General features: G+C 40.9%; 1 protein-coding gene across 1 annotated transcript in view; it reads right to left on the reverse strand.

The window, feature by feature from the left end:
* MMP20 (matrix metallopeptidase 20) overlaps positions 1-17,230 on the reverse strand; it is a 60,619-nt gene extending 43,389 nt beyond the window's left edge. The window contains exons 1-4 of the mRNA XM_006833772.1: positions 17,100-17,230; positions 10,139-10,386; positions 3,938-4,086; positions 566-691 (exon numbers count right to left, since the gene is read on the reverse strand). Of these exons, the coding sequence (XP_006833835.1) occupies positions 566-691; positions 3,938-4,086; positions 10,139-10,386; positions 17,100-17,225 (649 nt within the window). The 5' untranslated portion in view covers positions 17,226-17,230. The remainder of the gene's footprint in view (positions 1-565; positions 692-3,937; positions 4,087-10,138; positions 10,387-17,099) is intronic.
* Between the last annotated feature and the right edge of the window lie 2,047 nt (positions 17,231-19,277).

Below are 19,277 nucleotides of genomic sequence, written 5' to 3' on the forward strand. Positions count from 1 at the left end.
GGAATGAGTTCTGCTTATTGTCAGTGATTCTGGTCTATAAAATGAAAGAGATGGCCCTTAGTATTAATCATAGCAGTGATATTCATCAGTAATATGTAGATTTTAACCATTAATGCTTTGTTAGTTCCCTACTTTTACAGCAATATCTTCTTGTCCAACAGATGCCAGATTATCTACATTCTATTCTAGGATTTTTATCCCCCTTCCAATCACATCTCTCAGGAGAATACCAGTTTTCTCAGGTCCTTTCTGAATAGAACTTATTTCCAAGTACAGCTAAGGATGAATAGCTCCTAAGTCATTCAAGAAAAAGAGAACTTTGTGTTGATAGGATTGCTGATCCTTGAGATTACATGCTATGAAACAGAGATCAGACAAATCTATGGCATATTGAAGTGGATCTTTTCCCTTATGGTGTTTCCTTTCAGATTTTTGGCTTACTTGTTTTCCTAGTCAGTCCCCCTAGTTAAAGGGTGGCTTGGGACGTTGAACCTCAAGGTTTCATGATGGAGGCCCAGAAGAAGATACAATATTTTCCAGGTTATGGTGAATTGTGCATATATACCATTCATTCCCATAGTCCACTTCTCAGCATTGTCGAAATGGGTATCGCCTCCCAGGCCTTCTCCAGGTGCAAATGCATGGGCCAGCGTCCCTCGAGGACCATCGAATGGATAGGAATCCCCGTGATCTAAACAAGTGGGGAGAAACGTCAACAAGGTTTGAGTCCTGAGAGCAAGTTTGAAGAGCACACAACATTACAGGAATGAATAACTGTTTGAATAGCCTTGACACTTCCATACAAGTGAATTTACTTTCCAATATTCACATGCCCATGAGTAACTTGTCCATTAAAACAAAACAAAACACCATTCTATTTTGTCTTTCAAAGACAGTTACTGTTAGTGTTCAATGCAGTCAAGTCAATTCTGATTCATACATAGCGAGATCCTGTATAGAGTTTCTGATGAGCACCTGGGGAGTTTGAACTGCTGTCCTTGTGGTTCACAGTCCAGTGGTGATCCTACAGCACCACACCAAGCTGCAAGCACTAGAAATAAAAAAAAACTTAAAAAATTTTATTTCAGCTTCTTTTGCCTCGAATGTGGCATACTGTGGACTATTTTACCTGCTATAGGTTCAATTCAACAGTCGTATAAGGAAGACCATAAAAGAATTGATGCATGTGAGTTATGGCGTTGAAAGAGAATATTAAAAGTACCATGGACTGCCTAAAGAACAAATCTGTGTTGGAAGAAATACAGCCAGAATGGAAGCCATACTGGTCAGACTTTGTCTCTTGTACTGTGGACATGTTGTCAGAAGGGACCAGTCCCTGGAGAAGGATATCATGTTTGATAAAGTGGAGGGTCAGAAAAATAGAGGAAGACCCTCATCGACATGGATTGGCACAGTGGCAGCAGCAATGGGCTCAGGTGTAGCAACGATTGTGGGGTTGGCATGGGACGGGGCAGTGTTTTGTTCTGTGGTGCATAAGGTCACTGTGAGTTGGTACCAACCAGACAGCACACAACAACAGCATAAGTTGCAAAAGGAGGACTAACAGAAGGCCATTTGACATCATTGGCCATTTTTTGGAATATGAACCTATTGATAGAGTATGACTTTTAGTATATGATTCAGACAAAAGTAAACTGAGCAAATGTGTGCTATCTGTTTTTATAGTACAATACAATATGATTTAAGGCAGTGCCCAAACCAAATTTCTCTGGTATAGTTTGTATACTTTCTTTTCTAACTTTGGTATGTATACTTTCATATATAAAATGTATTAAAGTAATAAAAGTGTTTATAAATTGCTATGCAAGTGTGGTGGCTCTATAGGATGAGCACTGGGCTGCAAACCATAAGGTCAGTAGTTCGAACCTACTTGCTCAAACCATGAGGTCAGTGGTTCAAACTCACCAGCCGCTCCTAAGAAACCCTATACAGGGTCGCTGTGGGTCAGAACTGACTCAACAATACTTAAAAACAAAGATACTTAACAGAAAAGGAGGAGGGAACGAAAATGATAGAGCTGCATTTCCAAAATTTCCAGAATTTTAGTGAAAACGCAGTACTGGGATGCTGTTTCCCCAGATTCCAGAGAAAAAGTGGAAGATCCCCAGTGAGATGAATTGGCAAAGTGGCAGCATCAATGAGCTTAAGCATGGCAATAATTGTGAGGTTGGCCCAGGACCAGGCAGTGTTTCGTTCTGTTGTACATAGGGTTGCAATGAGTTAGTACTGACTCAATGGCATCTAACAACAACAACAACAACAAGGACCTGATGTGGAGAGATGGAGCAGTTGGGGACTTTGGACACAGAGAGGAAGAGGGGCTGTGTGCTGACAACTGGAGGGCAGGCTTGCAGGGTATACACTGTGGTTGGTTGATGATGCATGGAGGGGATTGTAACCATGGCAATGAAACGATATACGATAGGATGAATGTAAAACTAATGTTCTCCCATGTAAACTATCATATAATTCACAATAAAACATAAAAAAAAAAAAAAAAGAAGGACCTGATGCAATGGCAGCATTATCCCCAGTGGAGCAGGACACCAGCTTGAAAGATCAAGAGAGGATCAGAGGTCATCTCTATGGCCCCCAATATTGCCTGAGTCATGCTGTCCTTGGACTTTCAGGAGAAAGGAGGCCCAGAGTTAGCACTCTAAGCCATGGGCCAGGCCACATATTAAAATTAAGATCAGGGCTTGAATGGACAGGGGAAAATATAGAAATGTTGTTCATGGAAGGAAGGAGGCAATGGTAAACACTTAACTTGACTCTTTATAAACTTAAGGACCAGGAAATTCATGAGGCCATGTGATGCTCCTAATATCTACTAGCTAGACAAGTTTCTTTTAAAAGAGGCTTTGAGCTCTCTACCAATTCTTGTGCAAACTTATGCCTTGAATCCTCAGCAGCATAGGTGGTGGGGTGGAGAAGAAGTGGGCCACATGATAGGCCTCACAGGCACCAGTGAGGGGGACTATTCCTAAGAGGTAGTCTGCAAGTTGTGGGCAAGACAACTACTCTTGTAACCATTGCTGCAGAGGAAAGAGCTGGGTTCAAGTCACTGTGGGATTTACTACTTCAGCGAGGAAACAATATGGGAGTCTTGGCTGACAAGGAAACGGTATATAGCAAAAAACATATTAATGGTAAATCAGATGAGGTTGGGTGGCCTTCGAGAAAATGATGTTCTTGTGTGCTATTGAATGGATTTTGAAGCACAGTGACCTCATATGACATGGGGTAGAAGTGCCCATACAGTGTCCTAGGCTGTAATCTTTACAGGAGCAGGTCACTAGGTCTTCTCCTCTATGGAGCAGGCAGTAATTTCAAACTACTGACTTTTCCACTAGCAGCTCAGTGCTTAACCACTGCACCTTTTCTAGTCAATAAGAAAGTCAAATCTCACAGAATTTGTCCCCTAGTGAAACAATGAGTCCTTTGGATGGTGCAAATGGTTAATATACTTAACTGCTAACTCAAAAATGCAGAAATCTCAGGAGAAAATCATAGGAGTCTACTGAAAAGTCAGTCATTGAACATCCTATGGAAGGCAATTCTATTCTGACACACCTGGGGTCACCAGGAGTCAGAGTTGATTCAATGACAGCTGTGTTTTTCCTTTTCTTTTCTGTTCTATACTAGCATTGGGGTGAAATCATGATGAAGGCCGATTAAGTGAATTCTGTATATCTGAGTCAAATGATGCCAAGAAATGCCAGTAACTCCTCTGGTTCTATTGTACAGTCATAAGAACCAGTGGGTTTTGTCAGGATCTTGACCTCTGCCTGCCCATCCCATGATTGTGTGAGGAAAGAATATTATTGATTAGTTGGATTAAGTATTGTAGAAGGAACAGCATTGAAACAACTCTCCTTTGGAGTAGGAGACAAAAATCCCCAAAGTACCACAGTACCTCCAGTTTCAAAAGAGATCATTATATCTGCTTCTCCCGAGGTTACTTTCACAAAGTTTAGAGGGATGGCACTGCTCCAGGCCTGCAAGGCCATCTCCACGGCTTTGTCCACATCAGCTGAACTCATGGAAGATGTGTATTTGGATATTCTGTGAAAATAAAGGGAATACATTGTCCTTTTAGTAAATGCTTACCAGCAAAGAAAGTAACAATTATGTTCTAGATAGTATGCTAAATAGAAATAGTGAATAGAAATCTACAATTTAGGTTAGATTTTTTTCCTTCTAAAACAAGAATTCATATTTTGTTGTTCTGTTTGTCAAAATATGGATCATAGTGACTACATGAAACATGAAGAGGAGAAATGATATAACCTGGGGCTGAAACAACTAGGCTTTTATTGTTGTTATGTTGTTGATTCCAACTCATAACAGCCCTATATAGTGTTTCCGAGGAGCGGCTGGTGAGTTTGAACTGCTGACCTTGTGGTTCAAATCAACCTTGAGGTTGAGTGTTTATCCTAAGGTCCCACTTCAGGACTAACCTCTAATTATAAATAATAGTCTGTGTAACTTTACAAGTCGCAAAATGTTCATTTTCCCCTAAAGTAGCTTTAATTGAGAAAGGGCCTCTTTCTCCCCTAAGGGGCTATAAAATTTCAGTTGGAATATACATACATACGTATATACATACGTATGTATGTATATTACAATTGAAATTATATATATATAGTTGTTGAGTGCCCTCAATTTGGTTTGGACCCACAGCGACCCTGATTAGAGTTTCTGAGGAGTCACTGGTAAGTTTGAACCGCCAACCTTGCAGTTCCAACCCACCTTGCAATCCGGTGCATTAACCCACAGTGCCTCACCAGGACTCCAATATATATATCCAATATATAACAATATATATAACTATATACTATTGTTGTTCAATAGTATATAGTCGTTTCCGACTCATAGCCACCCTGTACAGGGTTTCTAAGGAGTGACTGGTGAATTTGAACTGCTGACCTTGCAGTCCAGGTCATTAATCACCCACAGTGCCACACCAGGACTCTCTCTCTCTCCATATATATAAAATGTAGAGTTGTGTGGTTTTGCAAATTATCATTTAAAAGTCATCAGGATTTCCCCAGTGTCATTGGGAAATATCTTTTTCTAAAAAGAAGTATTTGTTAAAGAGGAAGTGTTGACTTTAAAAAAGGTTGTTCACTCAGACTGAAAAATGGGTAATAAGCCTTTCAGCAATTCTTCTTTTGATAAAGACATATGAAGGTAAAACAACGAAAAGCTTTGTGAACAGACTGGGTGAAGATGGAGTTGGTAATTGGTGTTGTTTGTTGTTAAGTGCCACTGAGTCAGTTCTGACTCATAGCCACCCTGTAAGGGGTTTCCAAGGAGCAACTGGTGGGCTTGAATTGCTGACTATGTAGTTCGCAGTCCAATGCTGATCCTACAGCGCCACACCAGGAGTCCTGGTAATTGGTAGAAAAGAGAAATTTCCACCTAGGACCTTTGTCTGTTGTTGTTGTTGATAAGTACCGTGGAGTCGGTTCTGACTCATAGTGACCCTGTACACTCTGGCCTGGAATATATAAGCAAAAGGAGAAACCAGCTCTGTGAGTTCACAATCTAGAGTAATTTGAGATCAGGGATCAAGTATACTTTCTTTCTTCAGTTCTGAGTCCAGTGTTTTGCACATCGTAGGTGTTTATCAAATGTTTGATAAATGGATTAATTCAACCAGAAACCAACAGCAATAATCCTGAACCCTACAAGGAAAGGAACCATGTTCCACAGAGGATAGTGGAACTGGGGTGGGGGACATGGGGGGGGATGTGAAATAACCCACAGAGTTAATTACAGGGGTCAAGTGAGAATTAATGAGGGGAAAATAGACCATTTCATGCTTTCAAAATATGCCAAACCCATTACATAATGCAAGTCTGTAATCTACCTTGACTCTGTGGACTAATGCATCAGCTTGCAAAGTCGTTTGAACTGCAATGTAGGTGGGTCAAGCTCACCAGCTGCTCCTTGGAAACCCTATACAGGGTTGCTATGGGTCAGAATTAACTCGATGGCACTTAATAACAACAATAACACCTTAAGTATGTAGTTATACTTTGAAATTGCCGTTCATTAAAGATGTGTCAGTCCACCTTTGTGTTATGTGTTTGAGCTGGAGAAGACAAGATTGGAGAAAGGAATCCCTCCAAATCCACTGCCTTCAAGTCAATTCTGACACATAGTGACCCTTTGTTGTTGTTGTTGTTATGTGCCGTGGAGTCGGTTCCGACTCATAGCGACCCTGTACAGGTTTTCCGAGGCTGTAAATCTTCATGGGAGCAGAACGCCTCATCTTTCTCCCACGGAACAGCTGGTAGTTTCGAACTACTGACTGTCAGGATCGCAGCCTGATTTGTAACCACTACGCCACCAGAGATCCTATGTTGCTGTTAAGTGTGGCTGAGTCGGTACCGACCCATAGTGACCCATAGCAACTCTATAAAGGGTTTTCGAGGAGTGGCTGGAGATCTTGAACCACTGACCTGGTGGTTCAAATAACTTTACAGTCCAGTGCATTAACCCACAGCACCACACCAGGACTTCAATAAGACAGAGATTAAAATTGTTGTATAGAGTTTTCAAGGTCATAAATCTTTATATGCACAGACCGTTGGTGTGTTCTCAGCCGTTCACCACCTGTTTCCTGGATATGATGGATACATGAAGACTGGAAGTGTGAGCACAGCTCTTTGTGTAATGAAGTTCAGGGCAGGTTCATCTGCCTCCAGAAACAGGAGTGATAGATACGCCTGGTGTCACCCCAGGTAGAGCAGAGGTGGCACAGGAGGGGATGACACTGACCACTGGTTTGGTGACGGTAGGACTTGGTCACCTGTGGCTACTAGGAGGGCACGGGAACAAGGGAGAAATGCACACCCCTTGCTGACACTCCCGAGAGTTGTTCCTGTAGACAGTTGTATGGAAAGCCACTCATGGAAACTCAAGTAAGCCTAGCTGCTCAGGGCCGGCCGGCAGCCCATCCATTTTTTGTTTCTCTTTCTGCTCCGGTTCTGCTTCCTTATCTAGTCAACACTACATCCACCTCTCTGCCCTAGCCTCTGAAGCTCAGGGCTCTAGATTCACCATCTATGTCTTTTTCACTTGCTTTACCATTTCTTTGTTGCAGAGGGTCTGTTCAGTGCATCTGCACACTCCGCCATCTTGCTCTGGAAGTTCATTTTGTTTGTTTTTTTTTCATTCTCAGAGTTATAAAAAAGCTATCCTCAGATCCAGTAGCTATATGAACAGAGTACTAAGATAGTACCTGTTGTGTGCCGTTGAGTCAATTTTGTACTCATTAACGACCTCATGTGACAGAGTAGAACTTCGCCACCGGGTTTCTAGACTGTAATTTTTATAGAAGCCCGTGGGTGGGTTTGAACTGCCATCTTTCAGTGCATCAGGACTCATTGAGATAGCCTTTTGTGTGGTGGAATGATGGGGGGAATTTTTCAGGAACAAGAATGGATGAGCAGTGAGAATGTGTTGAGGGGATTACTATTGCCCAGAGGTTGTTGTTGTTGTTGTTGTTGTTGTTATGTGCCGTTGAGTCGGTTCTGACTCATAGCGGCCCTGTACAGGGTTTCCGGGACTATAAATCTTTACAGGAGCAGAAAGCCTCATCTTTCTCCCACGAACAGCTGATAGTTTCAAACTGCTGACCGATTGCCTAGAAGTAGGGTTCTTTAATGTATCACAAGCGTACGTATTATAAGTTTTCATGATTATTGGGTAGTTTATTTGAAGAAAACGATGGAAAAAACAACTCCACAGATTTATTTAAAAATTTCCTTGTCTTATTCTTAATGTTCTCACAATCACTTCTGTATTTGATTAATTATGGTGATTTTCCCCCCCAAGGCTTTGATTTTTATGTATGGCACCAATTTAAGACACCAATAATTGTGCTGGTGCGCCACCTTCTGGACCCACAGGCTAATAGCAGCTAATAGCTCTGGTAGTGTAGTGGTTACGAATCGGGCTACTAACTGCAAGGTCAGAAGTTCGAAACTACCAGCGCTTCAGCGGGAGAAAGAGAAGGCTTTCTGCTCCCGTAAAGACTTACAGCCTCAGAAACCCTGTACAGGGTAGCTATGAGTCAGAAGCGACTCCACGGCACATAACAACAACATCAAGTCAACTTGGGCTCATAATTACTCTGGATAGGTTTCCGAGAGCAGCTGGTGGGTTTGAACTGCCAACCTTGTGGTTCACAGTCCAGTGCTAATCCTACAGCGCCAGTTGCCTGACAAAATCAACTGGTATCCCTGTGCCCCATTTGTTCACCTGAATTGCACGGGCTCACAATTTGCCTGTAAAGTTCAACAATTATGCAGAAAAAAGTCCTAATTTACAGAGCTTCTCGATTTCCGTCTTGTGAATACTACCACACCATTGTATATAGTGTTGCCTACCATACAGATAACATAGATATAAACACCCATATGAATGTATATTATAATGGAGCAAAATAATTATAAAGTGGTGTTTCAATGAGCCTTTATTTATAATAGAAGTTAATTATAAGTTTATTAAATTTAACTTGTAGTAATGACTGTATTTAACAACAAGCTCACAAAATTCTTGAAATTTAACAACTGCTTTGCAGAATTCCTGAAACTTTGAAGAAGGGTTGTTAGGAGCCAGCCCAGTACACCAGTAATTGGGCTATTCTGACTGCCCAGCCTCTCCTGACTGCCCAGCCTCTCCTCGCCGAGTCTTCTTCCAGGTGTGCTCATTCTAAATTTGCAATCTGGTCCTGATCCTACTGCCTGGGATAAAGTCCAGACTCCTTAAGATCATATATTCTAGATGCTTTCTCTCAGGCTGCCTCTCCAGCTTCATTTCCCAGCAGTCCCTTTCCTACCTGCTTTGCTCCTTCTCAAGTAGGGTTGCCCATTGCTGCCAGACACTTCGAGCTCTTTCACTCGATCCTGCTGTTTGCTAGCTCTGCTTCTCTACTTGGAAACTCCTAAGGTTTGCAAGGACTGGTACAGGATACAAATGGAGGCACCTGAACAACAAACAGATGTTTCTGTTTCTTCCAGTTCCACTTTCCATCTGGCATTCAAGAAGTCTAAACATCTACCACCTATCCTGTGCCATGTTGATGGGTGTGCACTAAGGATGGTACACTTGGCTGGCTGGACCTTGAAAGAATGCCCAGGTTTCTGGGGCAGGGAGTCTGGGGTTGAGTCCTCAGAATATGGGGAGGACATAAATTCTGATTGTATGCCAGGGGAGGACAAAGCCAGTGGATCCAGAAAATTACCAGGTTTGGTGGCGGGTTTGTGAGGGAATTGGGGCTAAAGATAGACTGTTTGCGCTTATCCTTAAAATTGGACCCGCATGCCACTGGGTGCCCAGTCCAAGGGAGAGATGATAGTTCCCTCCAGATACTCGCACAGTTTTTTGTTTAGACCTGCAGTTTTGCACTTTTCGTGTGGAGGTGCAGCCATCTATTTGCATGCCTGTCTTCCTTAAAGGCCAGAGAAGTTGAATGCCTGAAGTAGGCATTTAAAAATAAATCAATAATTGACTTCTTGTATGAATGCAAAAAGCTAATTTTGTACCTGAATTTCATATTGTTTTCTGATTAAGCAGGTTGTTTATTGGCTGACAAACCAATAAATCCATTGCTACTGAGCCAATTCCAACTCATGGCGACCCCTTGTGTGTCCCAGTGGAAAGGCTGGTGTTTCAGAAGTACATTGCCAGACCTTCTGAGATGCTTCTGGGTGAACACAAACCTTCAACCTTTTGGTTAATAGCCGACTGTGTTAACTGCCCCACTCAGGGTTGATACGATGAGATTTAATCTCAACTAAATTATTTTTGTTTAAAGAAAAATGAGTTGTTTTTAACTGGCAAAATTCTCTAATGCCTAATGATGACCAGTTGCTATGATAATTGTGAGATTATGTTTTCTAGTAAATTGACATTGTCATTGTCTAAAGGGTAGACCTAAAACAATCTTATTCTTGGGATTGTTGAGAAGACAGGATTTCATATTCTTATGATTGTTGAGAAGACAGGATTTCATGTTGATCAGGAATGAGTTATTTTTTTTTTTTTAAAGAAAAGAAAAAGGGTGTTTCTCTCGGAATTTGGAAAGACTTGATCTCATTACCTGTATGTCAAAGTATTTTTTTTCCATTTGGGTTCACCTGGGAAGAGGCGATAGTTTGCCACATCAGGAACTCCACAGCGAGGCCTCTTGATCACGTTCATTGTCGACTGGTCTAACTTCCCGGTGACTTGGAGACCAAAGAATGCTTGCAGCTCCTTAATCTTCCTTACCATGGGATTGCCTCCTCTTGCAACCATCTCACCAACCTGGTGTCCTCCTTTCTTTGTGTAATACTTGTCAAGATATGCCTGAAATGGAGAGGTAGGCTGACATGTCTGTGGCATTGTCTCTGGGAAACATGCATGTCAAATAAGATCAGGAACAATATTTTTGTATTAAAAGTGGGGTGCACAGTATTGATATGGCTGTTCCATGGGAGAAAAAGGAAGCTTTCTGTTCCCATAAAGATTTATAGCCTTCGAAAACCCTATACAGTGTTGCTATAAGTCAGAATCAACTCCACCGCATATAACCACCACCACCTCTTAAAAAAAAAAAAAGAAGTTGAAGTCCGAACTCCTACATCAGTAAACATGACCTTGTTTGAGGAAATAGCGCTCCCCCCGAGATGTTATCAATTAAATTAATGAGATCATCCAATCCCTATGAGTGGTATTTTATAAAGAGAAGAAAAACCATGAAAACAGAGTCATACACAGAGGTAGACACCCTATGAAGTCACAGATACAAGCAGCAAAGGAATGCCAAGGATTGTTGGTAGCCAGGACAAGACAGAAGAGGCACAGGACACTTCCTCTCAGAGCCCTAAGAGGGAATCAGCATGACCAATTGGGTCTGGACTTCTAACCTTCTGAACTATGAGAAAATACAGTTCTGTTCTTTAAAAGCCCTCTCCCCCACAACACACACACACTTTGTAGCATTTTGTTTTGCCTGCCTTATGAAGCTAAGTATAGGAAGGGATTCAAAAAGTTCATGGAAAAGGGGAATTGAAAGGTAATGGAAGTTTTCCATGAATTTTTTGAAGCTTCCTCATATTCTCATTTAAAAAAAAAAAAAATTAGGTATATCTGCATATTCAAGCTTAGAATGATATACTCCAAAGAATGTTGGTTATCTTAGGGTAGTAAACATTTAAATTACTTCTTTTTTCCCTCCTCATCTGCATTGTATAAGGAGCTCTGGTAGCATAGTGATTACAAATTAGGCTGCTAATCTCAAGGTCAGCAGTTTGAGACTACAAGAGGTTCTGCGGGAGAAAGATGAGGCTTTTACAGTGAAAGTATATTTTTGCTTCACTATTTTACCATGGAAGTTCTTTACCCAATTTACAAATCTTAGATTGTCTTGTTTGTCTGATAAACTCTTGTTTTAAACAACCAACTAAATCCACTGCCATGGAGCTAATTCCAATGTACAGTGACCCTAAAGGTCAGAGTAGAACTTTCTAGCTCCGCAGGATTGCCAAGGCTGTAAATATTTATGGGAACAGACTGACATATTTTTTTCTGTGAAGCGGCTGGTAGGTACAAACCATATCATATTTTCATTGTACGTTATGTAAGATCAGTATTTTTAATTCTCAGAGACATTATATTCCAGCCTCTCAAAGGCAAAGGATCAATTTATTTCCTACCTGAAGGCTTTCAATCACATGCTTTCAATACTGTTTCTATGGGACAAGTTTCATAGGACAGCCTCTGACCTTTTGAAACAAGTTAAATTAGTCATACATTTTTATTTTTATCAAGGCTCAAAAGCCTGTTGTTGTTAAGTGCTGTTGAATCAGTTCCTATATAGCAGGGGTGGGAACCTTTTTTCTGCCAAAATTTATAACATCGTTGGTGAGCAATAAAAAATGATCAACTTAAAAATTAGCCTGCTATATTTGGTCAAACATTTAATTAACTCATCCCCAATGTGATGGAGTCCTGGTGTGGTGCTGTGGGTTAATGCCCTGGACTGCAAGGTCATTTGAATTGCAATGTTGACAGTTCAAGCTCACCAGCTGTTCCTTGGAAACCCTATACAGAGTCTCTATGGGTAGGAACCAACTCTATGGCACTTAATAACCACAACAACAATGCGATGGAGTCCTGGTGTTCCATCAAGCATTGTAGGATAAGAACTCCACCGCAAGGTTGGTTTGAATCACAAGGTCAGTAGTTCAAACTCACCAGCTGCTCCTCGGAAACCCTATACAGGGTTACAAGGAGTCAGAAACTCCTTAAGGCACTTAACAACAACAATGATGTGATAGGTGGAACTGTGGTTGCCTTGGCAGGGACAGACCAAATGATTCTGTGGGCCTTATAGGGCCCAAGGGCCAGACGTTCCCTACCCCTGTTATATAGAGTTTCCGAGGCGTAGCTGGGAGGTTTGAACTGCTGTCATTGTGGTTCAAAATCCAGTGCTTATCCTACAGTGCCATATTAAAATACTTTTCTATGACTCAGGGCTACGTGGTTGTTGTTAAATGCTGTCAAATTGGTTACGACTCATATCAAACATGTATAGCGTTTCCGAGGATCTGCTGGTAGATTTGAACCATCATAAGCAACCCAAAACTTATCTTACAGCTCCACACAATGAGTCCATAGGGCTAGACTGCTGTTGTTGAGTGTCATCGAGTCAATGTTGACTGATAGCGACCCTGTAGAGGGTTTCCAAGGAGACTGGTAAGTTTGAACAGCCAACTTTTTGGTTCAAATTGACCTTGAGGCCCAGTGCTTTATCCCACAATGCCACATCAGGACTGGATTAGGGTGAAGTTAATGAGGCAGGGCAGACAAGTGTAGAGTTAAACACTTCACTTGTTTAACTTATTTCAGCAAAATAAGTGCAGCTAAAGATTTATATGTATTTTTTCATATGTATTTAAGTTTATGTCTACATATTATAGATGCTATTTATAACATCTATATAATAATATTTAACCTGTAAATAAATAACATACTATTTATTTATAGGCTATGTATTAACTTCATATGAGAAGGCTTCAAAAAGTTCATAAAAAAATGGAATTAAAAGATAATGGAATTTCCCCACAAACTTTCTGAAGCCCTCTCATATAAATTATGTTGTTGTTGTTGTTGTTAAGTGTCGTCGAGTCGGTTCCGACCCATAGCGACCCTGTACAGGGTTTCCGAGGGTGTAAATCTTTACGGGAGTAGAAAGCCTCATCTTTCTCCCGCGGAGCAGCTGGTAGTTTCAAACCACTGACCTTAAGGTTTGCAGCCCGATTCGTAACCACTATGCTACCAGAGCTCCTTCATATAAATTATATATAATATTTATTTCTATGTTATATCTACATATTTGTCTATATAAATAATAAAGAGTAGAAACAGACTTAATATTAGGAGATCTGTTAGCTATATTATTATAGTACTATTTGAAAAAATTATAGTATTATTATAGTACATGGTGTAACACTGTAGGATGAACACTGGATTGCTAATAGAAAATTCAGTAGTTCAAACTCACTAGCTGCTCCTCAAAAACCCTGTAAGGGTCTCTATGAGTCAGAATCAACTCAACAGCACTTAACAACAAGATGAAGAAAGACTAGACTTCTACAAAGATTTGGAGCTCTGGTAGTGTGGTGGGTTATGAATTGGACTGTAACTGCAAGGTTAGCAGTTTGAAAGATGAGGCTTTCTGCTCCTGTAAAGATTTACAGCCCAGAAGCCCTTTACAGGATTATATGAGTTGGAACTGACTCCCTGGCACATAACCATCCCACCACCTACTAAGATTACATTTTTGAAAAATGTGTAATGACATAGAATAATGCTCTCAGTATAATAGCAATCTTCTGAGAAAAGCAGAAATCATTACCTAGATTATTACCACACATTCATAACAGGTCAATATTTGTATACATACTCATATATGTGTGTGCATATAAATTTACATATATATCCCTCATGGTGCAGTAGGTTAAATGCAAGATCAGCAGTTCAAACCCTCCACTCCCTCTGCAGGCAATAGATGAGGCTGTCATAAGATTTGGTCTTGGAAACACTATAGAGCAGCTCTACTCTGTCCTACAGGAGCACTATGAGTCAGAAGTGACCCAATGGCTGTGAATAGTGTGACTTGTGGAGGTACCAACTCATAGTGACCCTGGGTAGGGTTTCTGAGATTGTAAATCTTTGCAGGAGCAGAAAACCTCATCTTTTCTCGCTCAGAATGGCTGGTGGACTCGTTCACGGAAAAAAAAAAATCTATGATCATTTAATTCCATTTTTTTCATGAACTTTTTGAAGCCGTCTCGTCTCATATATAGTAAGTTCTCGCATTCTGTCTCTAAAACATATAGGGAGCACTATGACTCATCTTCGATGTCACTTCCTCAGAGAGACCTTTCTGATCTACCATATTGAAAATGTCTCCCACTGTCCCAATCTCTCTCTATATCTTTGTTGTTGTTTTTTCCAATCTCACGTGTCACTTCCTGAAGTAATCTTGTCCACTTATTGATTGATCTGTTGATCTCTTCTTTCATCCCCATGTAAGCACAGTAAGGACAGAAACTTTGATGATGTTTCCCTAATAATTAAAACAAGTCCTGGGACATAGCATACAGTAGGAATTCAGTAAATAATTATTGAATGAATGACCTATTTTTCATTCTTTCATTTGTTATTTTATAAGGCTGACAATGTTATGTATTTCTGTAAACTATGAGGTGAGATATTAATTCCTTCTAGTTTCTAGGGTCCATGTTAGAGTTAGACCAGATAACTCCAGCCACCTAAAGAGTCCTGGTGTGGCACTGTAGGATAAGCACTGGACTGCAAGGTTAGTTTGACCTGCAAGGTTGGAGGTTCAAACCCATCAGCTGCTCCAAAGAAACCCTATATATGGTTGCTATGAGTCAGAACCAACTCGACAGCACTTAACAACAACTACAAAAAGATGACGAGTCCCTCCTGGAACTGATAACTGGGACTACTGCAGACAGGAGAAGGTGCTGCTTACCAGGTGGCAAGTTGCTGAAAAGCTTTGTTGCTCCTTGGTTGCAGGCCTTTCTGAGAGTATGTCATAAAGAAAGCCAGAGAATGTTGACATACTTTGGAAAGGAAAATGCCAGGAATCACTAAAGGTCCTCCACATACCAAGGCCATCCATCTAGCCCTTCCCAAAGACACATTCTGGTCTTATTCCTACGTAGACTAATCAAGGGTTGGCTAAGTTTTTCTGTAAAGGGCCAGATAGCTAATATTTTTAGCATTGTAGGCCTTACACAAGTTTGAAGGCAAACATTTGTTGTTGTTGTTAAGTACGGTGGAGTTGGTTCTGACTCCTAGCGACCCTGTACAGGGTTTCCAAGGCTGTAAATCTTTACGGGAGCAGAAAGCCTCATCTTTCTCCCACGAAATAGCTTGTAGTTTTGAAATGCTGACCTTGAGGTTGGCAGCCAACTCATAACCACTACGCTACCAGAGTTCCTTAGACATATATAAAGCAGACATTGTTGTTGTTAAGTGCCGCCAAGTTGGTTCCGACCCATAGCAACCCTGTATAAGGTTTCCGAGGAGCAGCTGGTGAGCTTAAACAGCCGATCTTGCAGTTCAAACAGCTTTGCAGTCTGGTGCATTAACCCACAGCGCCACACCAGGACTCCAAAGCAGACATAGACATATATAAATTAATATATATGTAAATGAATGGTGTAGCTGGGTTTAGACCAAGAACTAAGTTGACTGACTAGGCTAAAATCAGAATCTCTGGCCACCTCAGACCTATTCTGGCCTCAGGGTGGTCTTCTGGTGCCCAGAACAAATCCTCTGTAGTTCCTGAGTTAATGTGTGGCATGTGGGGATGAAGGGCCCACAGCTAATTGACACTGATACATTACAATCTGAAATCAAACCAAGTATTCTGAATTATTTCAAATTTAGTTCATTTATTAGGATTCCTGGTGTGGTGCTGCAGGATAATGCACGCAACCACAAGGTCTGTTTGAACCGAAAGGTCAGCATTTCAAACTTGCCAGCAGCTCCTCGGAAATCCTAGACAGGGTCACATGAGTCGGACCTGACTCGGCACTAACAACAGCAATAGGGGCTCAAGTCAAAGGAAGCTCAGTTCAATAGGTCTGCACTGAGCATCCACCAAGTTACACACTTTCGACCTGCGTGTGCACAGCCTATCTATATGAACCAACTTGCATAAATCTATTATGCTAAAAGTTTAAAGTACATACAATGGTTCATAATACACTGAGAGCTATTTTATGACTTATATCAAAACATTATTATTATTAGTTTTATTATGTTAAAGTATATCTGGAAGTGTTTGTTTAATGTTTTGTATGCACAGAGAGATACGCTATATACTATATAGTTAGATAAGCATCTGACTATCTGGTGTTAAAAATGAGCAGTACGCGTAACTGTTCTGATTTACGAACAAATTCAAGTTAAAGACAGATTTAGGAGCAAAATTTGTTCATAATCCAGGTAATGCCTGCATGCTTTAGAAAAGAAAATCCCAGGAAAAACTCGGTCCATTTTCAATTTTAATCAAAATGATCTTGAATACAAGAGTCAGTTTTAAAAATTGAACACAGAAAATACTTTGTTGTGACTGCTAGGAAGCTTATCGCTCAATTTACAATCCATCTACATCTAGTATGCAAATCTTATAGCTCATTTTGCATTTTCCACCTTTATTTTTTTTTCTCCTCCATGAATTCTCAAATACTTTTAACTTTTTTGTATTGCATATATTTTTGATAAGCCACTTCAAACTGTAAGGGACAAGATACCTAGATAGACATTATTCTTTCATTTATGCAGTCATGGAACATACATTTATTTAACATCTAATATGTGTCAGATGTCAGCCTTAAATGCTCAGGAGATAGTTATCAATAAGACTTCAATAGATTTATACAATTGATGAAAAAGAAGAACACATTTTTACCTATTTCCCCTTTTAGGTTTTCTGGGGGGGAGGGGAGGAGGAGATTGTGCAAAGATTTACAAACCTGGGCAAGGTGGTAGTTGTTCCTTGAGCTCCTGGAGGTGGCTGTGAATAGGGAGGGGGCTGCAGTGGAAAACTTCAAAGCAGTGATGAGAAGGACAGCGAGGCCAGATACCGGGAGCACCTTCATCTCCTCCCGGTGGCTGGGTAATTATATCAGCCTGAGGGATGGCAGACAGTGCACATTTGCACTTCGACCTTGAGCTGCTTTTATAGAGTCATACAGGTCTGAGCCCTCAGAGTGAGGATGAGTCATGTCTCAAACTGTAATTACACAGCTGGTTTCTCTCTCTGATGATGGGGTGCCTCAATGGTACGCAGGAGTCAGGGAAAGCTTCATTCTTTGTGATTTGCCAAATCACCAAGGAGAAAAAAAAAATGTCACTTTAAAGTTGATCAAGTTTGTCAGCTACCTAAATAAACCAGTGCTCAACTAGATTAATTTGAGCCCAACTCAAATGGAATATTTGATTAGTCTGGCTGGAGGGCCTTTTCCCATTCTGGTTGCAGAAGATGAGAATATAAATTAATTTGGTGTCTCAGTAATCCTGGGCTCCCAACACATTCAACCCAGTCATCTATATCCTCTGCATCCTCTCCAACATTTCTTGGTAACCAATGCCATGTGTAATGATAGTTCTGAGACATGCAAGATCCTGAATCATCAGAGAAACCTTACATTCCACTATGCTGACTTAGGGTAGAAAGTGAAACTGTTAGAAAGCTTTAAAATAAGTTGATACAAAACTTTCTTACTTGACCAAAATATTAGCCAGAGCTCTCCTTACCCAGACCCCCTGGCTAACAGGCGTCAAATTCTTTTTTAGCTGGCTCAGATTAAGATGGATTTTGCTCTGTAGATAGCATGGAGAAATGATGTTGGGCGGTGGAAAACAACTTTGGAGTGAAAGTGAGATTGAATTCTGGTTGAGATACTTTCTAGCTGTGTTACCTAAGGTAGATTATTTAACCTCTGTGAACACCAGTTTCTTTATCTGCAAAAGACTGACAATGTCTATTGGACTGAAAGTTGCTCAATGGTAGAGGACTAGGAGAGTACATAATTTGATGTCTGCCAGCACCATGTTGGCCTCCATTAGATGTGGGTTCAAATCCAGATCCTGATGATTGTTTATATGATGGCACTGAAGGAAGAAGTCCAAGTTACAAACTGAAGAGTGCAGAATTTTTTGTCTAAGGACTACTAAAAACCCACTGCCATGCAGTTGATTCCGACTCATAGTGACCCTGTATAGGTTGTTCCACGGGAGAAAGACGAGGCTTTCTGCTCCTGTAAGATTTACAGCCTCAGAAACCTTATGCAGGGTCGCTATGAGTCGGAACCGACTGCATGGCACATAACAACAACAACAACAACAACATAGGGTATTCCAAGACTGAAAATCTCTACCATTGACTACAGCCTCATCTTTTCCCCTCGAAGCAGCTTATGGGTTTGAACTGCCAACCTGTGGTAAGCAGTCCAATGCTTACCCACAGCACTGCCAGGGTTCCTTTTAGAGAAGGGTTGTTGTTGTTAAGTGCCTTTCAGTTGGTTCCAACTCTTAGAGTTCCTATATACCATTTTCCAGGTTTTAAATCTTCGCAGAGGCAGAAAGCCTCCATTTTCTCCTGTGTACATGCTGGCAGGTTCAAACTTCAGACCTGTGGTTTGCAATCCAGTGCTTATGTATGGAGTCTCTGTGCCCCCAGGGAAGGGTTGTCATTGTTGTTGTTGTTAAGAGCTGTTGAGTTGACTTCAACTCATAGCAACCCTGTATAGGGTTTCTGAGGAGCAGCTGGTGAGTTTGAACAGCCGACTTTCTGGTTTGCAGTCCAGTACAGATCCTATAGTACCACACCAGGAGTCCAGGAAAGAGTTAGAGAGATGGAAATACCACCTTTAGCAGTTTACAGGCCCAAATAAAGGATTTGTGAAGAAACAATCATTTTATGTTTGACAGAGAACTTTCAGAGGTTCAAGCCAGATTCAGAAGAGGACGTGGAACGAGGAATAGCATTGCTGATGTCTGATGAATCTTGGCTGAAAGCAGAGAATATCAGAAAGATGTTTACATGTGCTTTATTGACTAAGCAAAGGCTTTCAATTGTGTGGATCATGACAAGCTATGGACAACATTGTGAAGTATGAGTATTCCAGAACACTTAATTGTGCTCATGA

Source organism: Chrysochloris asiatica, unplaced genomic scaffold, assembly GCF_000296735.1.
Source record: "Chrysochloris asiatica unplaced genomic scaffold, ChrAsi1.0 scaffold00008, whole genome shotgun sequence".
Taxonomy (NCBI): domain Eukaryota; kingdom Metazoa; phylum Chordata; class Mammalia; order Afrosoricida; family Chrysochloridae; genus Chrysochloris; species Chrysochloris asiatica.